Source organism: Bos indicus x Bos taurus, chromosome 3 (assembly GCF_003369695.1).
Source record: "Bos indicus x Bos taurus breed Angus x Brahman F1 hybrid chromosome 3, Bos_hybrid_MaternalHap_v2.0, whole genome shotgun sequence".
In the NCBI taxonomy this organism is placed as follows: domain Eukaryota; kingdom Metazoa; phylum Chordata; class Mammalia; order Artiodactyla; family Bovidae; genus Bos; species Bos indicus x Bos taurus.
The window spans coordinates 100,813,584-100,840,262 of NC_040078.1; the positions used below are offsets into that span (position 1 = coordinate 100,813,584).

Below are 26,679 nucleotides of genomic sequence, written 5' to 3' on the forward strand. Positions count from 1 at the left end.
GTTTATATACTATCGTATGCCACTCAAGAGAATGCTTTAAGAAGCTTATGGTCTCCTAAGGGAAATATAAGACATATTATAAAACAGTTAAAGGTAGAAAATTATGATGATGTAGCAGTGTGGTGTAGATGGAGTGCCTTGGTAATTCAGAAGCATGCTAGTTCAGAAATACTTCTACTTAGAGCCAGATTTGTTTTGGGGAAAGGAAATGAGCTATGGGGCAGAATATAACTCCGTGGAAATGAAGGGTGGGGCATTCTAAACATTGGAAACAGTCTGAGGAAAAAAGTTAAGTTATGGAAAAGTGTGGTTATGATACTTTATGGGGAATGGTAAATCATTCTACAAGAAAGACAGGAAAGTTAAGTCTCTGGTCAAACTCTAGTTTACCAGTAGCATCAGAGTTGGGAGTTTCCTGTTATAGTTTCAGTAACTTTATTTTTATTTTATTTTTATTACACACTACAAAATACAATGCATGCTACACAATATGCGGCATAATCTACTAGCAGGGATAGAAGAGCATGACTGAGTTGTTCTTCATCAACCAGGAAAACGTTTCCTTAATCAATGTTCTCCAAACCCTTTGACACGTAGGAACGGTTTACTCCAGAGACGCGCCTATCTCTTTCCATCAAATACCACTGATATGGATAATGGGCAACCCTTTTTTCCTTGCCCCCATTACTGAACCTGTGGATGCGCTCGGTGGCCATTCCCGGGATGAACAAGCACACGCCCATAATGGCGATCCGGGGAAGAACCTCGAATCACATCGTGACGCCGTTCCCGAGGCCAAACACCTTCAGTAACTTGAGAGTAGTGATCAGCTAGCTGTCTTTGGTCTAGACTGAACCCTGCTACTCAATATATGCTCCATAGACCAGGCAGCATTAGGATCACCTGGGAGCTTTTTAGAAATTCAAAATTTCAGTTCCCCACTGACTTATAGAATCAAAGTCTGCAGTTTACATAGCTTCTGGGTGATCTGTTTCCATATTAAAATGTAGGAAGCGCTGGTCTAAAAGACAATGCAAATGTGTGTGTAATATGAAATTAAAAATAACAAATTTGAGTAATCTGTCACTCACTCTCAAGCATATCCATTAAGAAAATGCCCCCTTTCTGAGCTAAATAATTTAAGCTTGCATGATTTGGGGTGGTGGTAGTGGAGAATAAGAATCATTCATAATGTAATTTTTTTTTAAGATCCTGTCTCTTACCAAGAAAGATTTTCAGCTTTGGCCACATTTTAGATTTTGATTAAAGTAGCAATAAAAATTTCAGTGAAAACTTACTGTTGATATATTAAATGCCTTTTTAGGCGTAAATCACTTCCCTAAAGGATGAGTAATATTTCCCTTTTAAAAGTATATGCTTTTTATAGCAACTCGAATGATTAGCTCTGCTCAAGCTCTTCCAATAGAAAGCTAATTCCTGTCTCAGCTTGCCAGCTCTTTAACACCATTTTCGATGTGGTGGTGGTGGTGGTGGAAAGGAAATGAGGTTGAGAAGGTCTAGCAGAAAAGTTTCACGTAGAAGTAGAATTGTGCAACACCACTACGATGTGGTGATGTGAGCAGGGGGTGGGGAAAACGGTCACGTGAAGCCAGTGCCTGCCTGAACGTGTCCTCTGTGACATCTCTGTGGGTAGTGCGGTAACAGTGATGGTGGGTCTGAGGGCATGGGAAGCAAGGGTAAATCACACTCAAACCAAGTACTTTCAGTTTCTAGACGACCCTTTTAACTTTAGAATGTAGCCATTGTATTGCCTCCCTTCTATACAAATATTTGATGAAATAAAATGAATACCTCTTGGTTTGAGTTTACGTTGTGAAAGTAATTTGGTGATTATTGCCTTTTCATTCAAGAAATACTTGTTTAGCATCTTATGTGCAAAGCATTGTGTGTATATAGAAATAAATTAGATGAGTTCTGTACTCTTAAAAGCCTTCCTTATATTCCAATCTGGAGAAGTCAGAAAGGTTAAAAAGAATAGCTAACAGTTCTAAGAGCTCAAGTTATTTTAATCATCACAATAACCATATAGATTGGATAATACCAACATTTCCATTTTGCATGTGGAGAAAACCTGAAATACGGAGAGGTCGTCAGTAAGCAGAGCCAGGATTCAAATCCAAGCAGTCAGACTCCAGACCTTGGACCTCTTGATTTATGCTAATGAGCAGTCTTGCAAAGAAGGATGTTAGCACTGCTGGGAGCCAGGAAGAAAGAGAAAGAGTACTAATGTTAACTGAAGGCATCCTAAAGATCATTGCAGAGAAAATGAAATTTTAGCTGATCCTAGAAGGATAATTTTCAGTAAGTAAATGAAGTCTTCCAGCTCAGGGAGGAGCTTGAAGTTAAGTTTCCAGGTCATAAAAATCATTCATGCCCTTCAACAAATCTTTACTGAGATCTTGCTTACTGTGTGTAAGATACTATACTAGGTACTAGAAATGCAGAGACAAATAAAACTCTGAATCTTCCCCAGTAAGGACAGTTACAAAAAGAGTTATGTGGGCAGAAGGCAGGTTATAATGAGTTTAGGAACAAAGGAAGGTTAAAGATAGGTAGATGTATGTAAAGTGAAAGTGTTAGTCACTCAGTCGTGTCCGCATGGACTGTAGCCATGAAGATCTCCAGGGGAGCTTCCCAACGCAGGGATTGAACCCAGGTCTCCTGCATTGCAGGCAGATTCTTTACCAGCTGAGCCACCAGGGAAGCCCAAGAATATAGGAGTGGGTAGCCTATCCCTTCTCCAGCGGGTCTTCCTGACCCAGGAATCAAACCAGGGTCTCTTGCGTTGCAGGCAAATTCTTTACCAGCTGAGCTGCCAGGGAAGCCAGATAGTGTAAAAATATGTATGTAAAGTGAAACTGTTAAGTCACCCAGTTGTGTCCGACTTGACTCTTTGCGACCCCATGGACTGTCACCGCCAGGCTTCTCTGTCCATGGAATTCTCCAGGCAAGAATACTGGAGTGGGTTGCCATTTTCTCCTCCAGGGGATCTTCCCAACCCAGGGATTGAACCCCTGTCTCCTGCATTGCAGGCGGATTCTTTACTGTCTTAACCACTAGGGAAACCCTATAGTGTATGTAACCTACTCTTAAAGGTTGGGTACAAATGCAAAGAATGACTTAGGATCATATTTTAGGAAGGGGCTTTGTTTTTATTGTTGTTTTGGTTGCTCAGTCCTGTCCGACTCTTTTGAAACCCCATGGACTGTAGCCCACCAGGCTCCTCTGTCCATGAGATTTTCTGGGCAAGAATACTGGAGTGCCATTAGAAATTTATTTCCTCCTCCAGGAGATCTTCCTGACCCAAGGATTGAACCCACATCTCCACATCTCCTGCATTGCAGGCAGATTCATTACTGTTGAACCACTAGAGAGGGGGCAAGGGAAGCATTTTTTAAGATGAGTAAATTTAAATATATTTGTAGGATAGAAGCAGAGGAAAGGGAGAAATGGGTGAAGAATAAGGCTCATGGGAAAGTGTGAGCTTCCAAAGATAAGCTGGAACATATCGTGGAAAGTTTCAAATGCTGTGGTAAGGAATTTTGACTTTATTCTATAGGCAGAAGGGAGCCATTGAAGGTTTATAAAGAAGGAAATTACATAGTTCAGGTTTTGAAAAGGTAACTCTAATAGTCATATAAGAGATGGTACAATTTAGAATCATTAATAATAATAAAATAAAAACCATTTAATCTTTATTTGATCATAGGCTAGATATTGTACCTGAAATATCCCATTTTATCCTCCTAACAGTCTTTTAAGGTAGTATGAGCAAACTCTTTTGGTAAAGGATGAGATAGTAAATGTTTCAGTATTCACAAGCCATACAGTCTCTGTCACAACTATTTAAATCTGTTGTTGTAGCACAAAAGCAGCCCCAGAAAATACCATGTTGCTGCTGCTGCTGCTTATGTTCCAATAAAATTTTATAAAAACAAGTAGTAGGCCTTAGTTATTAACCCCTGCTAGTGCCCTTTATAGTTTAGAAAGCTGTAGTGAAGCTTTTGTATATTACTTATTGTAATATTATAAAAAATTTTTTGTAATAAAAGCTTATTATATATTGTAATAAAAGAATATTGTGTATTATTTACCTCTTTTTGCTATGGTGGGATAATGAGAATAGAATCATCCTTAGGCAGAAATACCATGTAATCTCAGGGAAGCATCCTTCCTGTAAGAGGTTCACTAGATACAGCTATTTATGGCACAACAATTTAACTACGTTCTGCAAAACATCCATTTAACTTTTTATTATAATTGCTTTCCAATAGAATGACCCCTGGAATGAAACTGCTTCGAGAGCAGGGACTTTGTTTTATTCACTGTTCTGTCCCTAATGTCTTACACATAGTGGCCACTCAACAAATAGTTGTTAAATAAAGGAATAAAATACTGACTCTCATAATTCTAGTGACTGAGGACCTGTACAAACACTTAAAGAACACTGACCTTTTTTAAAGATACCTCTACAGTAAAGAAGATGTGGTATATACACACAATGAAATATTACTCAGCCATAAAAGGAATGAAATAATGCCATTTTCAGTAACATGAATGGACCTAGATATTATCATACTAAGTGAAGTAAGTCAGACAAAGGTAAATATCATATGATATCACTTATATGTGGACTCTTAAAAAACACAAAATTAATTTATCTATAAAATAGAAATGGACTCACAGACATAGAAAACCAACTTATGGTTACCAAAAGGGAAAGTGGGAGATAAATTAGGAGTTTGGAATTAACAGATACACACTGCTATACACAAAATAGGTAGTCACCAGGAGCCACTGTATAGTACCGGGAACTATGTTCAGTATCTTGTCATAACCTATAATGGAAGAGAATCTGAAAAAGGATATATATACACATACATATGTATGTATACATATATGACACTGAATAGAAATAGACCCTCAGACATAGAAAACAATCTTATTGTTACCAAAAGAGAAAAGGGGAGAGGGATTAATTAGGATTTTGGGTTTAACATATACATGCTGAAAGTGAAGTCGCTCAGTCGTGTCCTACTCTTTGCAACCCTGTGGACTGTAGCCCACCAGGCTCCTCCGTCCATGGGATTCTCCAGGCAAGAATACTGGAGTGGGTTGCCATTTCCTTCTCCAGGGGATCTTCCCGATCCAGGGATCGAACCCAGGTCTCCTGTATTGCAGGCAGACGCTTTAACCTCTGAGCCACCATGAATACTTAATATACATGCTGCTGCTGCTAAGTCACTTCAGTTGTGTCCGACTCTGTGCAACCCCATAGACGGCAGCCCACCAGGCTCCCCCGTCCCTGGGATTCTCCAGGCAAGAATATTGGAGTGGGATGCCATTTCTTTCTCCAATGCATGAAAGTGAAAAGTGAAAGTGAAGTCGCTTAGTTGTATCTGACTCTTAGCGACCCAATGGACTGCAGCCTACCAGGCTCCTCCGCCCATGGGATTTTCCAGGCAAGAGTACTGGAGTGGGTTGCCATTGCCTTCTCCGAATATACATGCTACTATATATCAAATAGATAACCAAGAAGGACCTACTATATAGCCATGGAACTATACTCAATATATTGTAATAACCTATAAGGGAAAAGAATCTGAAAAAGAATATATATATATAACTGACTCACTTTGCTGTATACCTGAAGTGAATGTAATATTGTAAATCAACTGTCCTTCAATAAAAATATTATTACCAAAAAAAAAAAGAAATGTCTTTAATAAGGAAAAAAAAAGATACCTCTAAAACTTCAGCTCCCCCAAATTGATTGTTTTCTCATTTATCTTGCCCGGATTTCCTTTGTTCTAGTACAGCTTCCTCTTTTACCCAACTGGTTTCTGATGTTAAACTGAAGCTGTCAGATGCTGTATCTGCAAAGACACTATGCCATGCCACCCAGAAACATTCAGCATTCCAGATTCAGTCTTCCAGCACTCTATGTTACTTATGTTAATTATTCTTTAGACTTTTACCTGTCCTACATTCCTCACCTCATTCTCTTCCATATTAGGTAGTGAGTTTCACAGTAAAGAAACTGACCGGTGAACGAAAGTTGTTTCATTTAGTCTTAACAACAACCTTACGTTGTGGACACTATTAACAAGTGGAGATGGGATTTGAACCTACACCCTCTAACTTCAGAGCTCTTTTTAAAATTGATATCTAGATTGTCAATTATCTTCTTTCTGTACTTTTAATTGTTTTAAGTAATTATTTTTGGCTGTCCTGGGGCTTCATTGCTGTGTGTGGACTTTCTCTAGTTGCAGCGAACAGGGGCTACTCTTGGTTGTGGTGTGCAAGCTTCTCATTGTGGTGGCTTCTCTTGTTGCAGAGCACGAGTTCTAGGTGTGCCAGGCTTCAGTAGTTGCAGCATGAGGGCTCAGTAGTTGGGGCTCGTGGGTACTAAAATGTGTGGGTTTGTGGGTACTAAAACGTGTGTGTAGTTGTGGCACATGGCAGGTGGAATCTTCCTGGATCAGGGATCCAGCTCATGTCCCCTGCACTGGCAGGTGGATTCTTAGCCACTGTACCACCAGGGAAATCCAGGACCTCTTTTCTTTTTTTTTTTTTCCAGACCTCTTTTAACTACTCTATTATTTCACTTCCTTTTTATTCCTAAGCCTGTTTATTCCCAAGAGGTAAGTTTTAGCCTGTCATTGAAACCTGCATCTTATTTTCAATACTACCTAGATATTTCCTTGGGTTTTTTTTCCTTTCTCAAGTCTCCATCGTGTCTCTGGATGCCCTTAGAGAAAACCAGTGGTCTAGATAACACCTCTTGGAGAAACTGTGAAATTTTCACGTTGGTAATTTTAGAGCAGCATGTCTTTAAAACTGCTGTGGTGTTACAGCTGACCAGGCTTTCTCCCTCACTCAGTTCCTTTTCACCCAGCAATTATTCACTGAGTAAGCAAACTATTTGCTAGGCCCTGTTAGGTGCTATGACCTGGACTCTGCCTCCATAGAACTTTATGGTCCTTTCGAGCACAGTCTCTGCTGTGCCTTCACTATCAGTTTAGTCAATCTCTTCCCTTTTCTTTTCTCTTCTAAACTAGAGCTTACTTGGGCCTTGTGGGTATTGTTAATGAGACTTTTCTTGACAACCTAAGGCCTGAGTGTCACTGGCTTTATGTCATTTATCTTCTGTCACTTAATGATTATCATCAGTCATAATATTGGTTTGTGATTTTTGTTTAAAAATTATTTTTACCTAAAAATGTAAGCTGATGTTTAAAGAAACTTCAAATATAACATAAGTTGTGCACTGAAAAATAAAAATCACCCTTTACCCCCTCAGTACCATTTATTATTAATGCTTCTAGATATTTTCTATTAATATATAAAATTTTTTTTACACAAATGGTATTTTAAAGCTTGACATTTTCATTTAGCAGTATATTTTCTGTATATTGTCATGTCAGTGCGTAAGGATTACTTCATTCTTTTTAATGCCTGTATAGTATTCTAATCTATGAATTATACTGTAAATATTTAACAAGTCTTTTATTTGATGGGTATTTAGATTCACATACACTAGTGAAGTAGATGTCCTTTTATGTGAATTTTTGCTCACCCAAATTGAGTATACTTGTAAGATAAATTTCTAGAACTGGATTGTTGGAGTAATGAAAATTTTTGCTAGGATGATCAATTAATTACCCTTTGAAAAAGTTGTACTGAGAACTCAGCAGTATTTCCTGTTCTTGTTTCCTTCCCTTCTGGACAACACTTAGCATTATCACTCTTTTCTGGGGGTTGGGGGGTGCTGCCCTGTTGGGCTTGCGTTCCTAAGCAGCATCCTAGTTCCCTAAACAAGGACTGAACCTGCACCCTCTGCAGTGAGAGCAGAGTCCTAACCACTGGATCCATCTCAAGGAATTCTCCCAATCATTATCATTCTTAATCTTCATTCATTGATAGATTTAAAAAAGTAATAGCTCCTTGTTTTAGTATACATTTCTCTAATTATGAGGGAGAGCACATCTTTATATGGTTAGCCCTTTATTCTTAGTTTTCTGTGGATTTTTATTTATTTATTTTTTTATGTACGTGCTTTTTGCTTATTTTTCTATTGGGTCTTTTTAAAGTTACATATTTAGAAGAGTTCTTTTTATGTTAAGGAAGTTAGCTCTCTGTCCTCTAGTAAATATGGGTATTCCCAACCCCAGTTCACTGATTGTAAATTACAGACCTTCATATTGGGTAGTTCAACCTACTTACTTCCTAGATGAGGAAACTGAGGAAACCATAGGGTTAGTGACCTTTTTGTGTGTGTGAGCGTGTAAACAGATAATGGCCAAGCTAAGCCAGTATCAGGTTTCCTTGGTTCCAGCTTGGTGCTTGTTTCATGATACCATGCTGTTTTTAAAGGCTTGCTCACCTCCCTCTTCCACCAATGCTTTTTACCACCAGGTCTTGCCACAGCCAGATATTTCATGATAAACTTAGAATTTACAAGAGTGGTATTAAAGTTTGAGAAGCTACAGTGTTATTCAGGACAGTAGACTTTACAGGTGTTGGACTGTCTCTAATGCATGCACAACTACACTAGTTATGTTCATGTCCTTTTCATTTGTTTAAAAAAAAATCTGTTTTGTTTTGTAGGTTCATGGGTGTGTGTGTACATCAAGGACAGTTGCATGCACTCACAGAGGTAAGACTTCAATAAGCGTGTTGAAGTGACTTCTTTGCCTTAGTTTCAGCATTTATGGTTCCACTCAATTGTTACTCGCATACGTATGCAAAATATGTATTCATTTATGTTTATGTAAAAAGGGCATTGTTAACAAAGCTTTCTTCTGTAGCCTTGGGACAGTTTGCCATATCTCTTAATACTCTTGGATTCCCTGATAACACTTGGTGAGTACCCTGCGAATGAGTCGAGGAGGTCTGGGGTGCTGCGGTTCATGGGATCGCAGAGTCGGACGCACTGAGCAACTGAACTGAACTGAACTGGGAATGAGTGCTCAAATATTATATTGGTTGTTGCTGCCTGGATGACCCCCTCCTAAACGAAGGGATGATGTCACTTGGCTGCGTGCTGTATCATGACAACAAATTCCCGGACTATTAAGAAATGTGTGGGGTCCTGATCTAAAATTCCACTGTTGCTGCTCTAGTTTCCTGACTGGAGGAAAGTACTCCTTGTAGAGTTTACATCTCTATTCTCATTTCATTTTCAGTCTCTTCTAGGCAGGTAAATATGTAGTGGTCACTACTTAGCTTCTGAGGACCAGGGAATCCCCTCTCAAATAAATGCTTCCCAAATTCAGGTACTAGGTTACCAGCTTCATAATTTGCTTGGGTCGCTTCTTAGAAATTTGGATTCCTAGAATACTCTAGGTTTAGTAGGTCTTCATAAGGCTCCTAGGTATTCTTGAAAACTCTTCAGATTCTATCTTCTAGAATGATTTCACATTTCTCCTTGAGAAGCACCAGAATAAAAAGTGAAGAATTTAAGAAGGAAAATTGTTCAACAGAATTTGCAAAAACACTGGTTTCCTACTGGCTTGGTACCTGGTATTAATCCTTAATATATTGTCAAGGAGGGTCCCATGTGCCTCACTCAATGTCTTTTTTCTCAATTACTGAGAACACCAGAGTGTGGAATGTGTATAGCTATGTCCTGCCTCTTGTATGGAAGGCCAAAGAAAGTGGGTTAGTGAGGTAGTGAAGAGCATGGGCTCTGTAGTGTTGATTGCCATATCTCTTAATATTCTTGGATTCCCTAATAACTAATTGAATCTAATAATTGAATCTCCCTGTGCTGCAATGTTTTCATTTGTAAGACAGGAATAATAACAGTAGTACCTATCCCTAGGAGTCCAGATAGAGAAGAGGACTATAGCTGAATGTTAAAGTACTTGAATTTTTAAAGTCTCATGGGAAAGGCAGATTAAGGAATAGCTAGGAAAATAAGAACACCAGGAGTGTGTTGGCCTGGAATGGAAAGGAAGGGGTTTCAAGGAGGAAGAAATAATTACGTAGTTGTGGCAAATGCTGTTGGTAAGATTATGACCACAGTGATACTGCACAGATATAAAATGCTTATTTAATACAGTAACTGGCATACAGTAATTGCTTAATACATTTTAACTATTATAGCATTAACAGTGACCAGTCCCTCCTGAACTCCTCGAATTGTCAGTAGTTTTCATTTAGTACTTAATTCTGTACTTCTGTTTATGTCATTAAATTTGTAAAACCCTTTACAAAGTATAAATAAAAGCACACATATGGAAAATGTGTATCTCACTAGGTTTTCACAAATGAACACACCCATAACCAGCATCCTGGATCAAGAAATATTTTCTGTGTATTTCTTTTCTCAGAAGTGAGTATATATATTCCTCAAAGACAAAACTCTCTCCTCTCAAGCCTTTTATCCAACAGAGCTCTGACACTAATCATAAACACTTATAAAAGTATTTGTTGCACTCTCTGTTTATATCATTGTTTTCTGAAATGTGAGTTCATTGGAAGAGCTTGTGTGTTGGTTTTACTGACAAATAAGAATATGCTTTAAAATCTGTGATCATGCCTCAAATCTGAAAGTGGATGCAGTAGAAAGGGCAGAAATGGATGATTGTAGTGCAACATTCCTTTGGCCATGTTGCACTTAAGTAATATTTTCTGTTGCTTTGTAGCTTGTTTATAGTCATATGCAAGATACAGTAAGTGCTTTGTGAGTGTATTTCTGTATAATTAATGAGATATTGATACAACTTATCATATTAATAATCTATAGGCCAAAGGTCATGAAGCCCAAATATCCAAATGTTCTTGCTTATTTTCAATAAAGGCCATCATGACATAGATTTCTGGTTTAATGGCCTAATAATTTGACGTGACAGCACAGCTGTTGGTTTCACTAAGGATCATAAAGATAAATTACTAATAACATCAAGTGCACTGCTTAGAACTTGGATGATATTTAGTAAATATTTCTTGATTGGTGGAATTCCTGTCCTCCACAGTAATGTGAGCGCCATTCTTTATTTCTCTCAAAATAGTTTGTCAATAATTACAGTAGAGAAGCACAGATCTTATTGATGCCTATAAAGTATTGATATTATTAAGAAGAATATTTCTCACATACAATGATGATACAGACTTTTCTGGGCCTCAGCCATTTCTACAAGTGTTCATTGTAATTGTAGACATTAATTGAACTTGGAACAGTCAGACATTTACGAGTGTTTTTTAAAACTACTTATAGTAAGCATAGACTTCTAATTTTTTAACAAATTAGTATTTGTTAAAGAGAAAGCAGTTTAATGAAAGATCAGGTACTTTCGAGTTTAATGAGTTGAATTAAGAATCCCAAAGTATGTCTTTGACTCAGACGACCTAACCTTTCCTTTCATTTATTTTTTTTGTTTTTTTTTTTTTTTGTTGTTGTTGTTGTTGTTTTTTGCCTTTCATTTAGTCATGAGTATCAAGGAAGTGGAAATCTTTGGTTTTTAAAGACAAAAATATAACCCTATGGTCAGTTAGCTATTGCTATGTAATATTCAACCACAAAACCATGCAACAATAAACATCTATTTCTCATACCTCTGGAGGCTCTGCTAAGCTGAACTGGGCCCAGTGGCCCAGTTGGGCAGTTTTGCTGCTCTCTCTCTCGCTCAGTCATCTATCTGCAGGTCTGCTGGTGGTCTGCTGTAGGGTGAGCTTTGTGTGGGCACTTTGCTTCAGCTGTTTCTCATTGTTTTCTGGGACCAATGGGCTAGCTTGGACTTGTCCTTCTTAAGATGATACCAGAATAGCAAGAGTGTGCCAGCACATTTGTACAAGTGCTTTTCATGACTCTGCTTATGTTCCAGTTTGGTTGGCTAATATCTGATTGGACAAAGCAAGTCACATGCCCGAATCCACACTGGGAGCATACTGCAAAGTTCTTTGTGTCAAAAAACATTGATTCAGTAAGGGGTGAAGAATTGGAACCTTTGTTGCAATATCTCATACCCTATAAACATCCCAGTTAGCACATTATAATTTGTCTTTTCTACTCTACTTGAGGGTAAAACTTGCTCTCATTTTAAAAATCATAACTACTAGTTATTAAGCACCCACTGTGGGCTGAGTGCTATGCTTGGTGCTTTATATATTAGCTATACTTCTCACAATTCTGTAGTTCTGTTTCTTCTGTTTTATAGATGAGACAACTAAGGCTTAGAGAAATTAAGTGACTTCCTCAAAGTAGGATGTGGATTTAGGTTCATCGGACCTCAAAGTCTGTACTCTTTTCATTGTAACATGCTGTCCTTAATTCACTTATGTTTCCCCATAGTCCTGAGCACAGGTTCTTGTATGTGTAACACATATAGTATTTGTAGAATTCATTTCTGACTAACTTTGTATATTTTGTGTTATTTGGGAAAGCTGTTTTCTGGTTATTGGATATATTATAATGTATTTGGGTGCAAGTAACAGAAAATAGTTAAATGGCCTTAAACAACTAAAGGACTCATATAAACTGAAATTCTAGCAGCTTACTAGGTTAGAGCTTGGTTTAATTCAGCAGCTAAATAGATGTTATCCAGAGACCCCCCACCTCTCCCCATTTCTTTGTTCTATGCTTACATTGTCAGCTTCGTCCTAAGGTTGGCTCTCATTCATAATCAAAAAGTAGCTGCCACCAACTTACATGCTATTTTCTATTCCATACTCAGGTAGGAGGGATGTCAAAGGAGAGGAGAGAGAGATGGTTACAACAGATTACATGTCATCTCATAATGGTTTTTATGGTTTGTTTTTGTTTGGGGATATTTTTTGTTTTTTACTTTGTTAAGAAAAGCACAAGGAGGGAAATATCCTCATATCAAACAGTTTGGGGAACTTCTTTTTTGGGGGGGACCTCTTTGTGCAGAACCTCTTAGTGCCTAGAAGATTGGGAATTTGGTGGATGAGCGGGGTATAAGGTTGTGGGGTATGGGCCTCAAGTGACAATACTCTGGTCAAGGGAGTCAGCAAAAGAATTGATAGGACGTTTTGGGGTCTTTCTTGCCATTTCTGCCATGGAAAAACTATTCTTTTTTCCACTGTGGCTATAAGAGCCATTTAGCTATAAAAAGGGGGCTTCCCTGGTGGCTCAGTGATAAAGAATCTGCCTGCAATGCAGGAGACGTAGATTGAATCCCTGGGTTGGGAAGATCCTCTGGAATGGCAGCCCATTTCAGTATTCTTGCCTGGAGAGTCCCCTGGACAGAGGAGCCTGGCAGGATACAGTCTGTGGTATCACAAAGAGTCGACACGACTGAAGCAACTGAACATGGCATGGCAGCTATAAACAGAGCAATTGCTTGGCCTCTTTAGCAAAGTCACCTCAGCCAGTCAGACACTTGGTACTGAAAGAAATGCTCTTTACTCATGAGGGGATGTTTAGCCCTGCAAGTGGCTGAAGAGAATTTTTAATTCACAAAGCCCTCATCCTCTTCTCACTCACCGTTTCTACCCCTTTCCCCACTTTCTTTATTAAAGAAGAGTTACTTTGGAAATTCCTTGTTTATGTGGGTTGATATGTGTTGTTTCTGAGTCGGTTTCTGTCAGACCTCTAAGAAGCCTTTATATAATCAGAGAGCTTACAATGAAAGGAAACTCTGTGGGTTCAGTAACCAAACTCATGCATTATTTATACAAATGAGCAGCCAGACCCCGATTCCAGTTTCTTGGTGTGCTGTGATATTGCCATTGGTTTTGCCTACTGCTTTTCTTATTTTTGTGTGACCCAGTACAGAGTATTCTCCTGGTCTAACTTACCTTGAGCCAAATGCAAAGTTGTCTGGTGCCTGCCTTGAGTTAACTTTGGCAGCATAGCCATGTCCTCTATCTTTCAAGCATGTGGCTGCTTTTCTTGTCCCTGGTCTGCCTTTGTTTCAGTTTGATATGTTACTACATAAGTAATCTTCCTTAGGCATACTTTGATAATGTGATGATTCTGTTTAAAAACTTCTGTTTAGTATTCTAGACTTTCTCTAATCGGATTTCAGAATTCAAATTGCTCCCTTTTGTTAGGTGGGTCTTTTTGCTATCTTCTACATGTGCTAGCCTTAGATATGCCTTCCAGGACTTGGGACGCCCTTGTCTCTCTTCTCCCTTCCACTTTCCAAGTTATGTCAAATTCCGAGTTCTCTAGTGAGGGTCAGTCTCTTAAATAGGGTCTGTATAATGATACCCTGTGTGATTGGGTCCATAGTACATGTAGAAGCTTCATTAACTCCAGTGGAAAGAGCCAGCAGTCAAAAATAGTGTGAAATGCTACATCCAAGTCCTTGCACAATTAGAAATTCATTCCATTTATACATGTAAAAATAGCTAAAGCATTCCTATGAATACATGTTGGCGTCTTCTTTACTTCTGAAAAATGTAGCTTTTATTTAACTTTTGGTTTGGTCATTTAGTAATTTTAAAAATCTCTAAATAAATTGTGGTACATGTTTTCTGCCCTTATTTTTAGTAACTCCGTAAGACATTTGAGAAACAAGAATTTGAGGTTGGCAGCCTAACCTACAAATAATAGAAGAGTTCATTTAATTTACTTTTTTCTTAAAGAAGTTTCCCCCTGATTTGCTAGCATGCCTCTAGCTCATTTTCTTATTAAAGAAAAAAATTTACTGGCTCCCACCATGTGTCTTTCAGTATTCCAGGTACTCGAAATATAGTGTAGTGTTAGTTGCTCAGTCGTGTCCAGCTCTTTGAGACCCCATGGACTATAGCCTGCCAGGCTCCTCTGTGCATGGGATTTCCGAGGCAAGAATACTGGAGTGGGTTGCCATTTCCTTCTCCAGAGGATCTTTCTGACCCAGGGATCAAACCCAGGTCTCCTGCATTGCAGGCAGATTCTTTACCATTTAAGCTACAGGGAAGACTGTAGAATATAATAATGGACAAATGATGATCTCTGCCCTCATGAAAATTACATTGTAATCATCAGGGGTGGGAGAGGAGTTAGACTAAACAAGAAACAAATTGTATATATGATGTTATGTGATCTGGGGTTTTGAATGTGTGGATAGAGAAGATATCACAGAAGAGATAAAAATTAAGGAGGTAGTGGAACCAGTTATGTGAATATCTGAGGGAAAAGTGTTCTAGGCAGTGGAAACAGCAAGTGTAAAGATATGGAGGGAGAAATGCCTGGTGCTGGGTGTGGTCAAAGAACTCCGAAGACGGTGATGTGGCTGCAGCAGAAAGAATAAAAAGAATAGTAATAGACGGAAGTCAGAGAAGAAACATGGGCCAGAGCCCACAAAGTGCCTTACAGACCATTGTGAGAGTTTCCTCTTTTACTCAGGATGAATTGAGAAGTCTTTGGAGGTTTTTGAGTAGAATTACAACATGATATGACTTACCTTTTAACAGGATCACCCTGGCAACTGTGTGGTGAATAGACTGAAAAGGAGGCAAAGGTGAAAGCAGAAAGATTAGTTAAGAGAGACTGTTTCAACAGAGTCCATGAAATAAATATAGACTATGCAAAAAAGGTGAGAGGCAGTGGTGACTTAGACCAGAGTGGTAGCAGTGAACCTCGTGATTTTAGATCTATTTTGAAAGTAGAGAAAACAAACTTTCCTGATGCAGTGGGTGAGGGAAGTAAAAAGATGAAATAATTCAAGGATAACTGAAGTTTTGGGCCTGAACATCTGAAAGATAGAGTTTCTGTTAATGGAGATGGGAAGACTTCAGGAGGTACAAGATGGAAGATAATCAAGAGGCCAGTTTTGAATAGATTGAGTTTGAGATATTTACTGAACATCGGAGTGGAGATAACTTCATAAAGCATCAGGATTTCAAGGAGTGCTCTGAATGATACCTTCCTTGTGCAGATCCTATTTATCAGCTTTTTCACTAGAAAACATTTTATTGATTTAGAAGGAGGCATTTTTCAACTGCTTGTATCACTTTCTGAGTGATAATAATGAAAATCATTAAGCTGTTTTTCTTATTATAAGAAAAATAATTTATTTTCTATTATTATTTCTGTTATTCTTCTTATAAGAAGAACATTAAGCTGTTCTTCTTATAAGTGTGCCATGACCTACTAAGCCTCTCCTTTGGGGTGGGGGGGATACATTAGCATACAATCCCATGGAATATGTGGTATTTTCCTATTTTACAGGTGAGAAATCTGAGGCTCAAAAAGAAGTTAATTTACCTGAGGTCTCTTAGCTAAGTGATCTTTCCTAGTGGCTCAGATTGTAAAGCGTCTGCCTACAATGCGGGAGACCCAGGTTCAATCCCTGGGTTGGGAAGATCTCCTGGAGAAGGAAATGGCAACCCACTCCAGTATTCTTGCCTGGAAAATCCCATGGACGGAAGAGCCTGGTAGGCTACAGTCCATGGGCTCGCAAAGAGTTGGATACGACTGAGCAACTTTACTTTCACTTGCTTAGCTAAGTAGTGGAGCTGGGATTGAGTCAAGTTCTACCTGATTATAATCCCATTTACTCAACTTTAAGCTCCTTGATCCTGGTTATTTTGTTCACTGTTGAATCTCATGTAACTGGCATGCAATAAATATTTGTTGGGTGAATGGATAAATAGATGAATGAGTGGACACTGCTTCCCAACACTTGAACTTCCAGCCATTAAGCTGTTAGCCACAGACATCTGCCTCTTTCAGGGTTGTTTTGGGCAACTGACGAATCTTTTCAGTGGTTGATAGTGATAGGACAAAGGATTTACAAAATGGTTCAGGAGATTTCTAGCTAATCTTTCTTTTAATCCTCTCCATGACTGTGAAACTAGTGTGGCATTTGAATTCATAGAGCCCCTTGTGAGTTTAGGCTAAACCTGTTTCTAACAGAAATTTTGAAAAATGTTTTTCTTAATTTGATAGGTGGTATCATTCATCAGAGTTGGATCTGTGTTGACTCGAGAGCTTCTCCTACTTTGGATTCTGTAGCAAATAGGACGATGGTGGGAGGACGTACCTTTCACACATTCTTACTACTTCAGGGCATTTCAGCATTCCTACACTTGATACCTAATCACTCTACTCCGTGTTTCCTTGCTGTTTATGTTGGTCTTGTTATCACAGTCACCATTGCCTGCTTATATAGTAGGTTCTTAGGTCAATGATTTCCAAAATGAATCATAAGCTTTTCTTTCTTCAACATGCTCATTTTAGTACACTTGACCTTCTCATAGTAATTGCTCGTGTCTATATCCTTTTCAACAAATAAGGAGACACTGTGTCAAGGGCTAGTTTAGATGAACTTCCAAGAGGAGAAGCTGCTCTGTGAAGGTGGCAGAACAATTGTCTAAAGCCTTCTGAAGTACTTGGCACAAATAGCTCCTTAATAAATGTTTATTAAATTAATTAATAACTTGTAAAAGTATTAGTATAATGCTTAGCTTTTCTAAAACTAGAGTTCTTGTTCCCTTCCTCCTTGACCTCTCGCATTTTTTACATTGTATCAATCATCATGTCCTGACCATTTTGCCTCCTTTCTATCTTGAATCCATTCACCTCAGGCGAGTTCCTTCTGCTATCATCATCTTTTGCCACAACCTTCTAAACTAGTCTCCCTATCAGTCTTATTCCTTGCCTTGCATCCATATTGTCCGTATTGCCAGCCAGAGTTCCTGTTAAAATACAAATCTATTTTTTAACAATCTGAGCAATTTTTAAGTGTACAGTTCAATAGTTAGTATTCAGTTCAGTTCAGTTCAGTCGCTCAGTCATGTCCGACTCTTTGTGACCCCATGAATCGCAACATGCCAGGCCTCCCTGTCCATCACCAACTCCTGGAGTTCACTCAGACTCATGTCCATCGAGTCAGTGATGCCATCCAGCCATCTCATCCTCTGTTGTCCCCTTCTCCTCCTGCCCCCATCCCTCCCAGCATCAGAGTCTTTTCCAATGAGTCAATTCTTTGCATGAGGTGGCCAAAGTATTGGAGTTAAATATGTTTATATTGTTGTGTAACAGGTTTTTGGATCTTTTTCCTCTTGCAGAATTGAAATTCTGTACTGTTAAACAACTCCCTATTTCCCTCTTCCTCCAGTCCCTGGTAACCACTGTTCTATTTTTTGTTTCTATGATTTTGATTACTTAGGTACCTCAAAAAAGTAGAATCACTCAGTAGTTGTCTTTCTGTGACTGGCTCATTTTCTTAGCTTAATGTCCTAGAGGTTCACCTATGTTGTAACATGTGACAGGATTTCCATCCTTTTTAAGTCTGAATAATATTCTATCACAAGTATATACATACTATATTTTACTTACCTATTCATCCATCTGTGGAAATTTGGGTTGCTTCCACCTGTTGGCTATTGTGAACAGTACTGCTTTGAATAAAGGTGTGCATATGTCTCTTAGAGACCCCATTTTCAATTTTTTTTGATGTATACCAAGAAGCAGAGTTGCTAAATGATATAATAGTTCTATTTTTAACTTTTTTAGGAGCCAGCATATTGTTTTCCATAGTTATTGTACCATTTTACAATCCTACAAATAGTGCAAGGGTTCTAATTTCTCTACATCCTTGTTGATGCTTACTGTTTTCTTTCTTTCTTTTTTTGAATAGTTGCATTCTAATGGGTGTGAGGTGGTAACTCACTGTGGTTTTGACTTGCATTTCTCCATTTCTCATTTGTTGCAGAGACTGTCCTTTTCCCTTTGATATATATGAGGGTTTATTTCTGGGCTTTCTATTCTATTCCATTAGTCTATATGTCTGTCTTTATGCCAACACCACAATGTTTAATGCAAAGCTAATTTTGTTTTTCCTTTCATAAACCCTTTTATGGATCCTCATTGCCCTCAGAGTAAAGTCAAAATATCTAACCCTGGCCCTCACCATCTCTGTATCCTCACTGCTTGTTCTTCTCTGATCTGTTGGTTCTGGTCTCAGTTGTACTGCAGCTGTACTGAGCCTCTTTCTCCTTCAGTTCCACAAATGAGATGTGACCCTTTCCACCTTTGGGTCTCTGCCTCAGCTCTCCCTCTGCCTAGAACACAATCTTTCTGTCTCTCATTGGCCTGGCCAAATCCTATTTAACCTTTAGGACTCAGCTTAGATATAACTTTCTCTAGGAAGTCTTTTCTAATCTCCCAAGATTAGTTAGACATCCCTCCTATATGCTTCCATAATACCATAGTATTTATCATTGACTTTAATTTACTCTTTGCTTGTGTATGTAGCGAAGTAATGCTCAAAATTCTCCAAGCTAGGCTTCAATGGTATGTGAACCATGAACTTCCAGATGTTCAAGCTGTATTTAGAAAAGGCAGAGGAACCAGAGATCAAATTGCCAACATCCATTGTATCATAGAAAAAGCAAGAGAATTCCAGAAAAGCATCTACTTCTGCTTCATTGACTATCCCACAGCCTTTGACTGTGTGGGTCATAGCAAATTATGGAAAATTCTTAAAGAGATGGAAATACCAGACCACCTTACCTGCCTCCTGAGAAATCTGTATGCAGGTCAAGAAGCAGCAGTTAGAACCGGACATGGAACAACAGACTGGTTCCAAATTGGGAAAGGAGTAGGTAAGGCTGTATATTGTCACCCTGCTTATTTAACTTCTATGCAGAGTATGTCATGCGAAATGCTCGGCTGGATGAAGCACAAGCTGGAATCAAGATTGCCAAGAGAAATATCAATAACCTCAGATACACAGATGACACCACCCTTATGGAGAAAATGAAGAGGAAGTAAAGAGCCTCTTGATTAAAGTGAAAGAGGAGAGTGAAAAAGCTGACTTAAAATTCAACATTCAGAAAACGAAGATCATGGCATCAGGTCTCATCACTTCATGGCAAATAGATGGGGAAACAATGGAAACAGTGACAGAGTTTATTTTTTGGGGTTCCAAAATCACTGCAGATGGTGACTGCAGCTGTGAAATTAAAAAACTCTTACTCCTTGGAAAAAAAGCTATGAACAACCTAGACAGCATATGGAAAAACAGAGACATTACTTTGCCAACAAAAGTCGATCTAGTCAAAGCTATGGTTTTTCCAGTAGTCATGTATGGATGTGAGAGTTGGACTGTAAAGAAAGCTGTGAGTGAAAGTCACTCAGTCATGTTCAACTCTTTGTGACCCCATGGACTATATACAGTCCATGGAATTCTCCAGGCCAGAATACTGGAATTGGTAGCCTTTCCCTTCTCCAGGGGATCTTCCCAACCCAGGGGTTGAACCCAGGTCTCCCACATTGCAGGCAGATTCTTTACCAACTGAGCTATCAGGGAAGCCCAAAGGAAGCTGAGCACTGAAGAATTAATGCTTTTGAACTGTGGTGTTAGAGAAGACTCTTCCGAGTCCCTGGACTGCAAGATCAAACTGGTTAATCCTAGAGGAAATGAGTCCTAAATAGTCATTGGAAAGACAGTGCTGAAGCTGAAACTCCAGTACTTTGGCCACCGAATGTGAAGAACTGAAAAGAACTTAGAAAAGACTCTGATGCTGCGAAAGATTGAGGGCAGAAGGAGAAGGGTGCGACAGAAGATGAGATGGTTGGATGGTATCACTGACTTGATGGACATGAGTTTGAGCAAGCTCTGGTGATAGACAGGGAAGTCTGGCGTGCTGCAGTCCTGGGGTTGCAAAGAGTCAGACATGACTGTGTGACTGAACTGAACTGACTTTGTATGTAGATTATAAATTCCTTGAGGTCAGGGTCTGTTTTGTTTGCATTGGCCTCCATTGGTTCCTTCATAGTGCCTGACAATGATAACTGCTTATCATATTTGTTGATTGAATGAATAAGAAATCAGTGGCATTTTCTGGCTCAAAAGTATTCTGTGATTTCCTCATTGATTACAGTGTAGTTTTGTAACCTTAGTGGCTTATTAGAATTGCTTAGGAGTTTTTTACAAAGTACAGATGCTGGGACCTCACACAAGGCCTATTGAGTTAAAGTCTTGGGTGAGACCCAGGCATCTGTATTTGAAAATAAATTAATAGGGCAGCATAGGTTATCTAGTGCACAGCTAGGGTTAAAACATAGAACTCAAAATAAACTCTTAGCCTGGTATCTAGTCCTCTCTGCTCTAGCATCATCCTGCCTGTTTTCTTCTAGTTCTCTTCCTCTTTAACAAGTACTGTATAATTCAGGCAAAGTAGGCTTTATGTGTTTACTAAATGCAGTGTGTGTTTTCCTGCCTCCTTATTTGTATTATTTCTTCAACCCAGAATACTCTTACCCTTTATCCTATGGAAATCTTCCCCCTCTTCAAGACTTGGCTCAAAGACCACTTATTTTCTGCATAAAACCTTTCCTGATTGTTTTCTTACCATTGCTACACCTCCCTATCTCTCCTTTAGGTAGTCAAAATGTTTCCCTCCGTTGTTCTTCTTTTACAGTTTTTTTTTTTTTTTTTTTGGTACCTCTCTTATTACACATTTCACCATGTATTAAAGTTATTTTTGCTTTAGTTTTCTTGCAGCAGTGTAAGCTCCTAGAGTAAAGGAGGAACCCAGACTTCAGGGTCCGAAGACTTGGGTTCAGATCCCTATCTCAGATCCATTGAATAGCCAAAGGCAAGTTAGTTAAATTCTTTGGGCTTGGTTTCTTCATTCGGTAGAAAACAATGACAAGAATGTTTCAAGATCTTGCAAAGTTCAAATGAGGTAACTGTGAAAGTGCTTTGTAAAATCACTTGCTGGTTATTATATAATGGCAAACATGGTGTCTTACTCAGATGTATACTCCTAATCTCCCAACAGTACCTCATATTTAGAAGACACTTTTATAGGTATTGGCTGAATGATTGAATAGGGAGGAAAGGAAGCAAACAGTAAACATGTTATGTCATCAAAAAAGTGAAATTGAGAAAATTCCAGTGATTTTTAGTACCTGTACGAATGTGTAGAATTCTTGCCTCAAGAATGGAATAATTTCTAAATGGCTTCTTAAATTGTTCAATTGTAAGACCTCTTGCATAGTTATCCTTTCCTTCTGTAATTAATTCACTCGGCAATTTCTTTTCTACCCAGACTAGCTAGTTAGTCAAACGTGTTTCTGATATGCTCAGAAGGAACAGAACTGAATACTGGACTTAGAAATAAAATAATAGACATATGACTTCCCCAATAAGTCTTTAAGTCAACTTAAGTGTTAGGATGAGGAAATATTTTAATTTTTAACCAATAATTTGTTGTACTTGGCAGTGTCAGATGCTTTTTAAAAAATAACTTTTTTTCTGATTATGAAATCACACATGCTCATTAAAGAAATAGTTAATATTTCTAGAATGTAAAGTTTGGCATGCATTTTCTTTTTTCACCCTGTGACGACTTGACAACCCTGTGAGATGTAGTCATTATTGTTGCTATCTTATGTAAAAAGAAGCTGAGAATTAGATTAAATAGTACCTGAAAAGCTCTTCTTTCATTTTATCTACTTAGCCCAATTTTCAAGTCTTAGTTTAAATTTTCACTTCATTATATTGGCTTTTCCTAATGGTTCCCCCCGCATCTAGATCATTACTTAGATTATTATTCTCATTGATAGTATTCTTCCCTTTTTCATTGTAGCACATATCATAACATATAATTCTTTATTTATTTGATGTTTGTTTATTGTCCCTCTCCCATATATCAATTCCAGTAGGATTGGGACCATGTTCTGTTTGTTTACCACCAGCAACAAGTAAGTAGCAGGTCATTGAAGAGCATGGGGTTGGTAGAGGAAGTAGTGGACCTCCTCAATTACTGCCTTTATATTAAGCTCAGAAAGCTAAAGACCACATTCTTAGATGCTGGAAAGTTGGAGTGTTAGTTAGAGGGCACCACAGTTAAGGAGGACCATTGTGTTTAGTGTGATTATTCTCTTCTCTAACTTAGCTCTTTACAAAGCTAATATGGGTTAATTCCTAGGCAAGGATGTTATAGAAGGACTTCAATTGTATAATGTGGAGTTTAGCATGGACTGCCTTTCAGGTCTATCCCACCATATTATATTGTTATTCCATACCCTTGGGCATTGTTTTTTTCATGAGTATCTTTGAAAAAATTGTTGATCCATGCATGAAATCAGGAAGGAAAATGTACCTATGTTGATACTGACTAACTTATCCTGTACATAAGTTCATAGAAATACTTTTCTGGGAATACGTAAAAGATAAGGAGACATTATGAAGATTAGAGAAAAGAATATTAAAAATTTGAGAGATAGAGGCTGGATGATACAGGGCCTTATAGACCATGGTGAAGATTTTGAATTTTATTTTAAATACAGCAGGAAGCAATTGAAAGATTTTAGATAGGAGAACAGTAGGATGCAATTTGTATTAAAAAATAGTACTTTGGCTGCTGTGGAGAACAGATTGTAGAGGGACAAAAGTGAGGACAAGGAGACCAGTGGAAAGAAACACACAGATTATATGAGAGAATGTGGGTAGCTTGAACTGGAGTGGTATCTGTGAAGATTTTTAAAGGTCTCTTTTAGAAATAGAAACACAGGTCTTATGACTTTGATAAGAAAAAGAGTAAGGAATCAAATGAGGCCCATTTTCTAGGTGAGTGGTTGTTTCATTTACTGAGATTTGGAAAATTTCCAGAATGCTGATGGAATGCCTACTCGGCCATGTATGTATTACCTGAGATTTTTTTTTTTTAACATAACACTTAATCAGAATAGTCTGTTTGCTGTGAAAGACCAGACTCAGTCTTTGAGCTTTTTAAGGATAACACATCACTGCATCTTAAAGCCCTTCCGTGGACAAGACCTTTTTGGTCTAAGCTCTGAAGACTGAGGTAGCTGATGAGAGTAGATTCATGGAGAGTGTAGAAGGGATCTCTATATGTAGATAAATGGTTGGAGATGCTTAATTTGTTCATTAATTCAATTACCTTTTATTGAGGCTTACACTGATCTAGCAATGGCATTGAATCTCAGTGAACTCAAGAAGTGAAGTTAATTGTACATTAGAACCTTCTGAATTTATTTGGAAAAGTATTCAGAATTCAGCACCTTGGTCATTCTCTGCTTTTAGCCATTTAGAAAAATTTCTTAGAATTTAGTATCCGCAAAACCCCTTTGAGTGATATCATATCCAGATCTGCTGCTTTGTTTGAATTGAGAGTTGGCCTTAGACCAGCGTTAGCTGCTTCTCAGAGAGTCCAGTGACTGATAGAGAAAAGATAATTTGGAACATGTTGATAGAAAAAATCTAGACTTAACTTCACTCAAGTTTAATCATCTCATTTTTCTCATTTACTTTCTCATTTTTCCTGTGTAGCTTGCAGGATCTTAGTTCCCCACCCAGGGCTCCAACCTGTGCCTCTGCAGTGGAAGCATGGCATCCTAACCACTGGACCACCCAGGAATTCTCTACTCTGTCATTACAGAGGGCACATAATTCCAACATTTGAGATGGTCTGAAACCAAAGAAAAGGCTTTCTCTCTTTCTTTATAGCTGTAGATACTTATGTATACATGCATGCTCAGTCGCTGTCATGTCTAACTCTTTGTGACCCCATGGACTATAGCCCACCAGGCTCCTCTGTCCATGGGGTTATTCAGGCAAGAATACTAGAGTGGGTTGCCACTTCCTCCTCCAGGGGATCTTGCTGACCCAAGGATCAAACCTGTGTCTCCTGTATTCTTTACCACTGAGCCACCTGGGAAGCTCACTTATGTATACACCAGACCTCAAATCTGTTTTCTCTGCAGTTGAACCTAAACTGGCTGACTCCTCTTTGCCCGCCCCTACTTTTGATAACTCCAGCTAGTCTTTGTGAATTTTTGTGATCTTGCAGGTAATTAGTTACCTATTTAACCCTTAGCCTTTAGAGGAGATTTCTCCCTGCACTTGGAGTGACTGTTGAGTTGGGAAGCTGTTTTCCACATAGCAAATTGGAAACCTTTCCTCCCTTTTTGCCCTTCTACCTACCATTTGCCACTAGAAGATACCATCTGGGCTTATAGTTTGCCTCTAAATTTTGCTCGACTTTTTCCTTATCCATAGGCCAAGTTGTGTGTTGATATGGACAGAAGAAGTGGAAGAAATGATTGGCTCATTTGATGATAGCGTTCCCCCCCCCCCCCCCCGCCTTTTTTTAAATTGGAGGATAATTGCTTTACAGAATTTTGTGGTTTTCTGTCAAACATTTACATGAATCAGCCATAGGGACACCTATGTCCCCTCCCTCCCGAACCTCCCTCCCATCCCCCTCCCATCCCACCCTTCTAGATTGTCACAGAACCCCTGTTTGAGTTCCCTGACCCATACAGCAAATTCCCATTGGCTATCTATTTTACGTATGGCAATGTAAGTTTCCACGCTGTAGTTTCCTTTGATATAAATCATCTTAATTAGAAACTTAAACCTCTTTTGGTTTCCATTTTCATTTTGTCCATTGTCAAGCCCTTACTCCTGAGATCTGGTGAAGGGGGAAGCAGGGTCTGTTGTCTTCCTTAACAGATTGCTTTGTGTGTGAGTTCAATCACGAGGTGAATGTCAGAGGTTCTTGTCAGAATCTGGAAAATGTGAGGTTGTAGTAGATATGGGGTAGCAAGTTGGATTTGAATTTAAAAAAATTTTTATTGAAGTATAGAAGAAAACTTTCAAACATGACCTTAATAACTATGTCACTGGTGAAGATATCATGGAGGTGGGGATAGGAAAGCAGACTGGATAGAGTAGTCAGCAGACCTAGGCTGATCTTAAATCATGTCTGAGACCATTGATTGCTAGTAGAGCTTTATGGGGCAAATAAAATAGTCTTAGTGTTATCTTAGTTCATTTCTTTGAGAAGATTAGTTTTACAGATTTATCTTTTAATGTTTACTTTATTTAAACAAATTTGATTTTGATTAGAGATGTTTACAGTAAGAGTTAAAGATCTGTGGGAGAAGCTTAGTCATACTTTTTTGAATCTTGTGGATAAACAGTCATTTTGATGTTTATAGTAGTTTATGTGCATAGAAAAACACTCGTACTACTTCAGGTGCATTAAACAAACATGCTCTTAAAGTGGTGAGCGGGTTATACTTAGTGTCTGCAGGAAGTATGAGGAAAAAGTGAGTGGTATCTTTATGGCCTCTTCTAACTGGTTTTTTCAGCTACTGATAAAAGAAATGCCCTCTCTAATTTTCAAAAAGAGATCTTAGATATATTTTTAAGTCCATGTGATTCTGATCACTTTAAGGAGTCTGCAGATAGAGTGGTCAAAAGATCCTCAGAATATCCTTCCACTGAGTGGCCAGACAGGCTGTTTTGTATTTTGCTTTGTATTTATTGCTACCATAGTATCTGCCATATAGTGCATGCGTGCTAAGTCGCTTCAGTTGTGTCAACTCTTTGCGACCCCACAGACCTTAGCCCACCAGGCTCTTCTGTCCATGGATTCTCCAGACAAGAATACTGGAGTAGGTTGCTATGCCCTTCTCCAGGGGATCTTCCCAATCCACATCTCTTATGTCTCCTGCAATGGCAGGCGGGTTCTTTACCACTAGTGCCATCTGAGAAGCCTTCAAGTAGGCATTATTAAATGTTTGTTTTGCATGATATTTATCAGAAAATTCCTCTAAAAGTACATCTCTCTTTTTTATCTTAAATTACAGTAATGACAGAAATGGGAGGGCTTCTAATAAAAGAGGGAACTTAAAACCTGCCTCTATTATTTAAATGTACTTAATCATTCATTTATTAATTCAGTGATTTATTATTTACCTTACTGGATACTAGA

At 38.5% G+C, this 26,679-nt stretch overlaps 1 protein-coding gene and 1 pseudogene across 5 annotated transcripts in view; one reads left to right on the plus strand and one right to left on the minus strand.

Moving 5' to 3' along the window:
- TESK2 (testis associated actin remodelling kinase 2) overlaps positions 1–26,679 on the plus strand; it is a 139,281-nt gene that overhangs the window by 91,998 nt on the left and 20,604 nt on the right. For all 5 annotated transcript variants that reach the window (XM_027537433.1, XM_027537429.1, XM_027537430.1 and 2 more), the window contains one exon: positions 8,632–8,680. In XM_027537433.1, coding sequence (XP_027393234.1) covers positions 8,632–8,680 — 49 coding nt within the window. The remainder of the gene's footprint in view (positions 1–8,631; positions 8,681–26,679) is intronic.
- On the minus strand, positions 440–776 carry LOC113889968 (annotated as a pseudogene).